The sequence below is a fragment of the Macaca fascicularis genome, chromosome 6 (genome assembly GCF_037993035.2).
Source record: "Macaca fascicularis isolate 582-1 chromosome 6, T2T-MFA8v1.1".
Taxonomy (NCBI): domain Eukaryota; kingdom Metazoa; phylum Chordata; class Mammalia; order Primates; family Cercopithecidae; genus Macaca; species Macaca fascicularis.
Window position 1 is genome coordinate 156222917 of NC_088380.1, and position 11665 is coordinate 156234581.

Here is an 11665-nt window from a genome sequence, read left to right on the forward strand (position 1 = left end):
GGCACCATCTGGTCTGAGTTAGGTACAGGACAATAAAGGAGGCCATCTATTACAAACATCAGTGATTGACAGGGGAGAAATCTGGTTTCTGCTCTGCTACATGGACTCAGACCACAGCCACATTTCTCTCAAAGCTTAAAGTATTTGGGAGGTTCCAATAGCTTTTACATTTTATTTATTTTCATATTCCATTGCAATCAGAATCAGTCTAAATTCAGCAAAAAAAATTTTTGAAGCCGGGGGCAGTGGCTCATGCCTGTCATCACAGCACTTTGGAAGGCTGAGGAAGGCGGATCACCTGAGGTCATGAGTTCAAGCCCAGCCTGTCCAACATGGTGAAACCTCGTCTCTACTAAAAATACAAAAATTAGCTGTGCCTGGTGGTGGGCGCCTGTAATCCCAGCTACACAGGAGGCTGAGGCAGGAGAATTGCTTGAACCTGGGAGGCGGAAGTTGCAGTGAGCCAAGATTGTACCACTGCACGCCAGCCTGGGTGATAAGAGTGAGACTCCATCTCAAAAAAGAAATAATTTTGAACACCTAATTAGGGCACTGCTCAATGGGAATGAATAGACAATATCTCTGCCTTAAAAGAGCTTATATTTTAATGAGAGGAAATGAGAAAATACACACCATTTAAAAAACAAGTCCATAAGAAGGGCATTCGAGAAAAAGGCTGGGAGGAGTGATAGGCAATGGTTCAGGCTGCAATGTTTTAAACCGTTCACGTGATCTAGCCCTACCTAACAACTAGTCCTATTGCCCTCCCGCATCTGTATATTTCAGTCCCTTACATGGAATACTCTTCTCTCTTTATTAGGCTTCTGCAGATGTTTCCCTCTGCCTGAACCCTTTCTTCAGCTCAGCTCAAATACCCGCTTCCTCTGGGAAAACTTCCCACACGGCTAAATTTCTATTCCAGGCTTCCGCAACACCTGCCCCTCACCTTTAAACACCGCTCATATTCTGACTTTACATCCCGCTTGTATCTGTTTATCGCTCATAACATCAAGTAAGCTCCATGCGGACACAGCTATGATCTGCTTTGTTTGCCGCCGACCCTGCGCCCAGCACGGAGCCTCCGTAGTTACCACTAGGACCCGGCCTACTCGCGAAACACACTGAGAGCCGGAAGTGTTGCGATCGCTCCGAACGACCGGATGGGGAACTGCGCGGGCCACAGGGCAAACGGAAGTATAGCGTTCCTGTCCGGAAGCCCTGAGAGGGAAACGCCCGCAAAGGCTGGTTTTTAAGCGGGAGCATCTCTTCACTTGCAGCGAGTGCGCGTGCGCTGCCTCCCTCAGCCCAAGTCGGGAACATGGCCGTAAGGTCGCTGTGGGCGGGCCGGCTGCGGGTGCAGCGCCTACTGGCCTCGACTGCCGCGCGGGAGAGCAAGTAAGCATTGCAGGCGGGGGGTCGGTAGCGTGAGGACTCTGCGGGGCTAGCGAGCCAGCCCGGGTGGTTGTGGGCTGGAGAGCGAGAGTTACCTGAATGTAGTCGAGGGGAGCAAGCCTCTCGGCCTCTACGACCATGCACTCACGGCCCCATTTTACAGACCGGGAAACTGAGGCCCCCAGCCGCACCTCTTTCTTATGCCGAGGAAGCGGGGGAGATCCGAGGTCATGTATGGCCTGGAAGGTGAGAAGTCTCTTAAGCCCCCAAGGGAGGGATGTACCTCTCTCCCGGCCTCTTCTCCCAGCCTGTGGTACCCGTGAGTAGATTTGGGTTCTCTCCCCTCACTCCGCGTGACCTTAGGCCAGTCCTTTCTCCGTTATCCGGGCACTGTTGTACCTGTCAGTAAAAGGAGGCCGCTGAACTTGGTTTCTCCAAACGGCCATTGCATCAGCCTTCGGGAGACAAGTTCCATTTGCTGCCTTTATTCATCGGCAGCTTATATTGGTCGCTTACGAGGCCAACTGCAGATCTATGGGTGGTTCTTTTTATTATTCCCTATTTAGTAATTGAGGAAACTGAGGTTTAGAAAAGTTGAGTAAGTTTTCCAAACTTAAATATTTGGGAAGTGGTGGAACCCGAGCTGGAAACCAGGGCATTAGAATGGGCGCTCTTATTTAATGAGCGATGTTAATTAATTTTCTCAGAGATTATTGCCTGTACACTGTTTCTTCCTGGGAAAGAGAATAAAAATGGTTGAGTACGAGGTAGGGTTGGACCTCTGAACAGTAAAGTAAGCTACGGGAGAATCTGGTAAATGTGCTTAACTATATATGTCACCGTTTTTATCTTAACACACCTGACCCAACATCCTACCCTAGCACCTAAGTAAGAGGTTGTATTCAGGGTTTCGGGACTTGGTTTTGTTTACCGTTCTCAAGTCTTTTTGGCAGCTTGTTGGTGATGTAAGGAAATGACCAGAAGAAAAATGGTTCCTTCTGATAAGCTGTCTCCCTACTTCAATTCTGAAGCAGCAGGAATTGAGATTGGCCACAACTCCCCACCCCTATTTCTTGGTCTAAGCTTTGGCCATTTTCCCTTTGAACTGGCCCTGAGAATATTTTGACCTGCTTTTTCAAGTGGATAAATGTGGTTTTTTAGGGAGAAGGAGGTGTTTCCCTGTGTGTAATTATCCCCAGATCTACAGTGACCATATTTTCTGACCCCAGAATGTGGAACTGTCTATAAAATCACACATCAGATTATAATAATTGAATTTAAGAGCAGCTTGGAAAGTTGGGGAGATACAAGTCCTCTTGCCTACACCTTTAAATTTGCCCAGGATGCTCTTCCCTTTTTTAAAGCCGACTCTTTTACCCTCTTTAAGCATTTGCTCAGCCGTCTCCTCAAGGACCACTCTACAATATATGCCAGTCCATATAAATTGTTTTAAAGAACTCTTGTACTCACAGATTGATTTTCAGGATAATTTTACTTAAAGTCAAATTACGAAGATCCAGGAGGTGCAATGGAAATTTCCTTGAACTGGCGGTCAACACTTCCACAGTCCAAGATTTGCTGTAAACTAGCCTCTAGTCTGAATTTCTTCCTGTGTAAACTGAACTAAATGTCAAAACAGTTTAGTTGTACAAAATTCTAGATTACATAACTAGTTGAATGCAAAGATCTATTTTCACCTGTGTCTATAGTTCACTGGCAGTAACATATAGTATTGTAAGTATTTCATTGACTTGATCTTATATATAGGTGGGAATTCCTTTCTCAGCACAGGTTCTCCTAAAAGCCTTACAGCTTGTGGTGAGGAAGGCTTAGAATTCTAAGCCTAACTCCAGTTTGATAAGGTCCCTTTACTGGACTAAATTTCCCCCATCTGTAAGATGGAAGGTTGAACCAGAACTATATGACTTTTTGAATGCCCACTTGTGATAATGCTCCTCTGGTTCTGGTTATTAGCATTTGGTTTCCTTATGCTGACTTTTGTATACCCAGTTCTGGCTATTTCTGCTGCCTGGTGCTTAGGGTCCTAACCCAGCAGAATACCAACTATGTGATCTTGAGCAGGCCATTATGCCTTAAGCCTCTCAGCATCAGTTTTCTCATCTGTAAAATAGGGATAATGATAGGACTTATCCACATATTGTTGTGAGAGGAAAAGATGACTCAAAGTGTCTGGTACATGGTAAGGACTTCGTAAGTGTTCATTTGTTACTATAACTGAAAACACTTTCCCCAGAGATTCAATCTGGGAAGATCTCTGGTCTCTAAACTTGGTTGTAATTTTGGCTTATGATGGCATTTCTTCATTATGCACCACCTTCCTGTTACAGGGGATGGCCACTTCCATTCAGCACTGCCACCCAAAGAACTGCTGGTGAGGACTGCCGTTCTGAGGACCCTCCTGATGAGCTTGGGCCCTCTCTTACTGAACGAGCCTTAAGGGTAAAAGCTATTAAACTGGAGAAAGAAGTCCAGGATTTAACAGTGAGTCGATTTTATATTTGTTCGTCATATTGTCTCTCTAGTTTAAATGTCCACATAAAGTTTTTCATGTCAATTTTTAAAATGAAGTTTTCCCTAATTGACTCTTTATCTGCTACCCCTCATCCCTCCTCCACTCCTTGCTAGGTATACTGGGCAGAAAAAAACTGTAGTAGTTCAAAAACACCACTGGCTAAAGATAGTCATCTCTTTTCGGCTTCCTGTTATGTCACAGCGCTTAGATATCTGATGTTTTGGCAGATTAAAAGAGGTGTACAGTGCCTGGAATATAGTAGACAATAAGTATGTGTTGAATGAGTGAGGTCACTGACCATTGTTCTTTGCTAATGAGACCACGTCTGGCATACTGGACCCAGTCCTGGGTTGATAGACACACTTAGAGGGAGATAGATAAACCAGAGGAATTCCAAAGCAAAACCACCTAGATAGAATGGTAAGGAGGCTGGAAAGCATACCTTATGACAGGAGTTAAAAGAACCAAGAATTGCATTAAGAATGACAGAGAAAAAGACTAGAGAGGGTAAAATAACTGCCTCCAAATAGATGACATATTTTTTTTAATGAGACGTAGTTTCGCTCTTCTTGCCCAGGCTGGAAGTACAATGGCGCAATCTTGGCTCACTGCATCCTCCACCTCCCAGGTTCAAATGCTGCTTCTGCCTCAGCCTCCCAAATATCTGGGATTACAGGCGCCTGCCATCATGCCAGGCTAATTTTTGTATTTTTAGTAGAGACAGGGTTTCACCATGTTGGCCAGGCTGGTCTCAAACTCTTGACCTCAGGTGATTTGCCCATCTCGGCCTCCCAAAGTGCTAGGATTATAGGCGTGAACCACCGTGCCCTGCCTAGATGACATACTTTTAAAACTTATTCTCAGTTATCCTTAAGTTCAAGTCAATGAAAGGAAGTTGGAGGTTGGTAGTGTTGGCTGAATGTGAAAAAGAAAGCTTTTTCTCAAGATAATGAACTTAAAACCATTAGGAGTTTGAACTACCAGGCTAAATGACTACCTAGCAGTGCTGCTAACGAGTGGGTTTCTGCTTTGACTGGGGATTTGGAGTAGCTGATCTAAAATTTCTATAACTCCTAGTTTGTTTTATAAAAGCCTATCAGAAGGGTGAAATTCGTAAAGTAAACAAAAACATTCTCTTCCACCAATAAGCATTTGTTTTCTCATCCTTTTGATTTTGCTTTTGATGTTCAGTTGAGATACCAGAGAGCTGTAGCTGATTGTGAAAACATAAGGAGGCGAACCCAGAGATGTGTGGAAGACGCCAAGATATTTGGTGAGAGATTTATTTACAATAAAAATGTCTTTGGCTGTGTGCAGTGGCTTATGCCTGTAATCCCAGCACTTTGAGAGTCTGAGGCTGTCAGATCACATGAGATCAGGATTCGAGACCAGTGCAGCCAACATGACAACACCTTGTCTCTACTGAAAATAGAAACATTAACTGGGCATGGTGGTGGGCGCCTGTAATCCCAGCTACTCTGGAGGCTGAGGCATGAGAATCACTTGAACCCAGGAGGCAGAGGTTGTAGTAAGCCAGGATCATGCCCCTACGCTCCAGCCTGATCAACAGAGTGAGACTCAGTCTCAAAAAAAAAAAAAAAAAGTCCTTGATTTCAAGATAGCTACCTGTTTTGACACAGGACCTTAAACCTGTCCCTGGATTGAAGTCAGATTAACAAAGTCCTTGCCTCTCACCAGCCCCAACTGGAGCTTTGGTATTGTGTCATAGACCTCTCTAATGATGACATTTCTTGTCCTCATTTCCATAAGAAAAATCAAGTTTAGAATTGAGAGTAATGGGATTTCTCAACAACTGAATTTACTTTTGTCTTACAACAGTTCATATGACTCTTTTTAAAAATCAGACAAGTTTTGTGGTCCATCTCCAGCAACTTCGTAGCCAACTTGCCTCATCTATGGCTGTGTCTTACTTTCACGTTCCTATTTAGCCAGTCCTCAAGAATAAACCATTCATGACAACCCTTAGCATAGTGTTGTTGACTTTCTTTTTTTATTGTTATTGCCCTTCTCATGAAATATTAATGTCTTGTTCCTGTTGAGAATGTATGCCTTAGCACAACCGGGACAGGCAGGAATTTTCAAAATGTACATAATACAAGCCAATAGCAACAAAATTTCATGATACATAAAAATATAGGCCGGGCGCGGTGGCTCAAGCCTGTAATCCCAGCACTTTGGGAGGCCAAGACGGGCGGATCACGAGGTCAGGAGATCAAGGCCATCCTGGTGAACACGGTGAAACCCCGTCTCTACTAAAAAAATACAAAAAACTAGCCGGGCGTGGTGGCGGGCGCCTGTAGTCCCAGCTACTCGGGAGGCTGAGGCAGGAGAATGGCGTGAACCCGGGAGGCGGAGCTTGCAGTGAGCTGAGATCCAGCCACTGCACTCCAGCCTGGGCGACAGAGTGAGACTCCGTCTCTTTCTCTATATATATATTATATATATTCATGATACATAAATATAAAAATAGTTGTTTTTAAAGGACAGGCTTAAGCCTGTTGTCTACAGTCTTACCTAGTTCTCGGGTTCTGTCTTTTTCATTTCCTAGTCAGTTTCCTGGTCATATATGCCTTCTGAGAGAGACACTGACTTGTCAGTTGGGTTGGGGTGGTAATCAGTGATGATCTCTGAGTCCTGTGTGGCAGCCTTTCCACTTGCTGGACTACTCAGCATACTAGCCATCTATTTAGGCCTTACCCAAAGTCTATGCCCAAGGGCAGAGTGATTTCCTCACAAACAATAAAAATATCTGGCTTCTCTGCAGGAATCCAGAGTTTCTGTAAGGACTTGGTGGAGGTGGCTGACATTTTGGAGAAGACTACAGAGTGCATTTCTGAAGAATCAGAGCCTGAGAACCAAAAGCTCACTCTGGAGAAAGTCTTCCGAGGGCTGTTGCTTTTAGAAGCAAAGCTGAAAAGTGTGTTTGCCAAGCATGGCCTGGAGAAGCTGACACCCATTGGTGACAAATATGATCCCCACGAGCATGAACTCATCTGTCATGTGCCAGCTGGTGTTGGGGTGCAGCCTGGCACCGTGGCATTAGTAAGACAAGATGGCTACAAACTTCATGGCCGCACCATTAGGCTTGCCCGAGTGGAAGTGGCAGTGGAGTCTCAGAGAAGACTGTGAAGAGGCCATCAGGAACTGGATGTTCTCCCAGAGCGCAGTCACCTATGTTTCTTTTATTTATTAAACTAGGTTTGTATTGTACATGAGGTACTTCATGTGATATATTTTGGATTTAGTCATATTGGCTTTATTTCTAAGATATTCTATTGATTTAACGTGACCTGTTTGGTCTCATCAGAAGTCTTACCATTGGGCATTTGAACAGTGTGACAAGTGTTCCGATGGCCTTTATCAAAACATGTTTAGGAAAATTGGTACTGTGATAAATTTGAATCCAAAATCCTTTTAACTAGGTGTTTTCAACTACGTGTTTCTTCCTAGCGGTCCCTATAATAGGAATTGTATAGTATTGTGTATTTTGTGGAAAAAGGAGATGGTGGGGATTGGTTCAACATTTGGGTACGTAGAGGATAAAGCTTCATGGCTGTATAAATTTAGATCATTTGGATTGATTTTTATACACATAGATTTTCAGGACTTTACCTTTTGTTTTGTTTTTTCCTTTTAGCCATCATTTGTTCTTGTAATCCCAGCTAGATAGGCTTTATGCTCACATCATTGTCCCATACCCCACCCCTTTCTCATCCCCATTTGCAGGGGCTAAAGGTCTAGGTGAGACTTGGAAGGCAAGGAACATTGAAATTTGAGATACCCAGGACCCTTTCAAGCAAGAATGGCCAAAAAGCCTTGTGATGTCTTTGCTCTGAGTTATCTTCAAATTATTTTCAGCTTCCCTGTCATATAATCATTTCAGGCAAATTGAGGCAGCACTAACAGCTAATGACCCAGATGGCTCTATTTGGGTAATTTACCTACAACTTAACTCCACCAGCCCTTATTCCTCTTCCCCTTTGTCAGTTTTGCCTTATAATCCTTTACTAAATGATGGGAGGTGGTGATCAGTACAAAAGTGTTAGGTTCCCATGATTTCTCATTTCATTTATTAATAGTTACGCTGAATTTTTTTTTTTTAAGTTTCCTCCGGCTCTGTTTATGTTATTTTTTGTGATAAGAACACTTAACATAAGTATTCTCTCCTCTTAGCAATTTTTTTTTTCCTGTGTTGCCCAGGCTGACCTCCAACTCCTGGGCCCAAGCAATGCTGCCTCAGCCTGCCAAGTAGCTAGGACTACAGGCATTCACCACTGCGCCCGCAAAGTTGTTTGTTTTTTTTTTTTTTTTAAGTTGGTACTCACAAATCACTACCTCCGTTATACTGACAAGCTTTATTTCCTATTCTTTGTATCTGTTAAGTCACATTTGTGTAAACATTGAGCTCACCTTTTATATATTAACCTCCTAGAATTAATGGGCCTATGTGGGTTTTTTTCAGTCTTACAGCTGGTGTTCTGTAAAAGAGTTGTCCAATAAATGACTTAATGAATGATACATCAGTCAGATTTTAGGAAGGCAGTCAATTATGGATATTTTAATGTTGGAAGAAGCCTTAATGATCAAATCTCACCCTTTCTGCTTCTGAAGTATGAAAATCTAGTCATTTTAGGACTGGACACAAGGAAAATAATCTCTGTTGACTAAATTGCAGTAAGAATATGAATAAAGAACAACTAGATATTAATGTCAATTATTGAAGATTAATGGGCATGCAATTAAGTCTCCAGCAGACAATCAGATGTTGTTGGATGTCTAGATTATATAGGTTTAGATTGAAGTTATTACTCATAAAATAAATCCATTTTCCGCTGGAACTCTATGGCATTCAGTGGAGTGGTGAAAAGTTATCCTCTTATACATTATAGATAATTCTAAGACAGCACACAAATGTATCAGTAAAGCCATCTCCTTGTGGGCCCTATCATCTTCATCGGATTTAGACCCTTAAAAAACAAATATGCACTTTTAAAATACAATCAAAAGACTGGTGGATAAGCTTTTAAAACCAGAACATCTTTTGGCATTCCGCTAAGTGTATATTGTAAATTTAATGAACAATCAATGTTCACAGTAGGAAGTTGTCTTTTTTTACCTTCCTTTCTGTGAGATAGACACATGGTGACAATAAGAAAATGAGCTGATTGTAATTACTCTGTGTTTTTTATTGCGAGCTATCATTACCATTAATTACAATTAACAATTTTAGGTATGGAATGTTATGATTACCTAAAGAGATGTCTGTACCTAACGAGCTCAAGTGATCCTCCCACCTCAGCCTACCAGGTAGCCAGGACTACAGGCAAGTGCACCACCACGCCTGGCCAGTTTTTTTTTTTTGGTTTTTTGTTTGTTTTTTACAGGTGGGATCTCACGATATTGCCCAGGCTAGAAGAATTTTCTAATACTCTAATACCTCCCATTTTGGCAAGTAAATTGAGAATAATTTTAGGTTCTTTTATTATTCAGTAGTTTTGCAGACTTAAAAGTATAAATTTAGAATTAGAAGATGAAGCTATAATAGTAAGAATCTCAAGTTGAAGGGCTCTGGGGAGCCTAAGCAGCATATTAGGGCATAGGCTTGAACTTAAATCCCAGCTCAGTCACCTGCGTGACTTTAGGCACCAGTCATTTCACCCTTCTGAGCCTGTTTCTTTATTTGTAAAATGATTATAATAATTCTTTCACAGCGTTGTGAGGATTAAGTGAAATGTGTTAAATGCCTACCACAGTAGGCTCTCAGATATTTATTTTTATTTTTTTATTATGTACATTGTTTTTCCTGCCTTTTTATGGCTGTCTAAACTTTAGGGAAAAGAGAAGACTGGTTAATGATGAGCAGAAAAAACTTGTAAGCTAATCATTCATTGACTTATTTTCCTTCCATTTTCCGGTTTTTTAAAAATTAGCCACACCACAAGAAACCCACATTTTTAGATGGAAAGAGCAAGAAAATTGTGTCAGTGCTCTTAGTTATTTTCATCTTAATGGTATAGTGAAAAGACATTGGCTTGCAGATGATGCTAAGGAAGCTTTGGCTCACTCTCACTTGAAGAGGGGATCTTGATGTTTTAGTACTTGTACTGTACAGCTGTTTTACTGACTTTTCTTACTGCTATAAAGGAATCAGACAGTTGGGTATTGATACATTATTTGGTGCTCTCATTCATAGCAAAGGATTTGATAAATAAGTTCTTAAAACACTAAAGCAAAATCAAATGAGCAAAACTAAGGATAAAATGTAATATTCATCAGAACAAGGATCACTGAGAAAAAATATTCAGAAACAACTTTAATAAAACCTGAATTGAAATAACTACAGTTCAGGTGTTTAGAGTCTTTGTCTGCCTATTGGTGTTGTATATGGAATGTTATGGTCACTTCATGACTGCTGACCTGCCTCATTGATGCTCTGGAGAGGTACCTTGAGATCTCATAGCTGCACAGCCAAGTGGATGCAGTGTGGGCTTTCCCCACCCTGCCTTCGTGTTGAGGTCTTGTCTGTTTTATTCCTCCTTGACTTGCCTCTTTCTGATTCCTATGTATTTCTTAGATCTGGATTCCTATTTCTGCCTTTTTTTTTTTTTTTTTTTTTTTTTTAAGATGGAGTTTCGTTCTTGTTGCCCAGGCTGGAGTGCAATGGCGCAATCTCGGCTCAGTGCAACCTCCGCCTCCCCGGTTCAAGCGATTCTCCTGCCTCAACCTCCCCAGTAGCTGGGATTACAGGCACCTGCCACCACACCCAGCTAATGTTTTGTATTTTTAGTAGAGACAGGATTTCACCACACTGGCCAGGCTGGTCTCAAACTCCTGACCTCAGATGATCCACCTGCCTCGGCTTCTCAAAAGTGCTGGGATCACAGGCGTGAGCCACCGTGCCCAGCCCTATTTCTGCCTTTTTTTCTGGCATTGACTTGTTTTCTTGGGTTCACCTTTTGGTTCTAGGTGTCTTATTTCCTTTGATTACTGCACTTGTACTGCTGGATTACTGACTATTCTCCTAACCAGATTATAGACACTTGGCCTTGTTCCGACCTTCAGCTTCCCCATGTCCTTCCCACCTTGTGACTTCCTGGCCTTGTCTTTACCTCTGCTTCTCAGCTAGCTTCCATATACCTAGACTCATGGCTGAATGGCCCTCTGTTGGGCCAGCCTTCCCTGGGATTTGGTCTTGCGTTTTCATTATCTTTCCAATCCTGTCTATACACTGTAGCTCCGTAAACCATTTGTCCCGTATTCCCAGTGCTAGTCAATGAGTATATGCTTATTCCTCTCCACTCAGATGTCCATGCTCTCAAGTTCACTGTGGTTTTAAAACATGGCTCCAGAATTTCTTGACACCTTTATTGAGGAGGGCCCATGTCCATTCTTGATTCTCCTTGGAGCTTTGTGATTGCTTGACCAATAGAATACAGTGGAAGTGACACTGCTATTTTCTGGACCCAAATCTTAAAAAACTGGTATCCCCACTTCCTATCTTGAGATGCTCACCCTTGGAACCTTACCATCATGCCAAGAGCAAGCTGAAGTAGCCTGTGGAATGGAACTGAGGGCCCTGGTTGAGCTTTCAGCTGAGCCAGCACTGTCTTGCCAGCCAGTGAGCTATCTTGAAGATGGATCCTCCCACACCCAGTGGAGCAGCCCCAAATGATACCACATGGAACAGATGAGCTGATCTCACTGAGTCCTGCCTAAGGT

The 11665-nt window shown here is 42.6% G+C and overlaps 1 protein-coding gene across 2 annotated transcripts; it reads left to right on the forward strand.

The window, feature by feature from the left end:
• The first annotated feature begins 1275 nt into the window (after nt 1-1275).
• On the forward strand, nt 1276-10288 carry GRPEL2 (GrpE like 2, mitochondrial). Of its 2 annotated transcripts, XM_005558215.5 has the most exons (4): nt 1276-1395; nt 3741-3894; nt 5117-5198; nt 6711-10288. In XM_005558215.5, exons 1-4 carry the CDS (start codon nt 1319-1321, stop codon nt 7073-7075), a joined length of 678 nt encoding a protein of 225 aa, XP_005558272.3. In that variant the 5' UTR covers nt 1276-1318; the 3' UTR covers nt 7076-10288. The 2 variants fall into 2 exon arrangements, with proteins under 2 accessions (XP_005558272.3, XP_073850659.1); XM_073994558.1 differs by lacking the exon at nt 5117-5198.
• The last annotated feature ends 1377 nt before the right edge of the window (nt 10289-11665 follow it).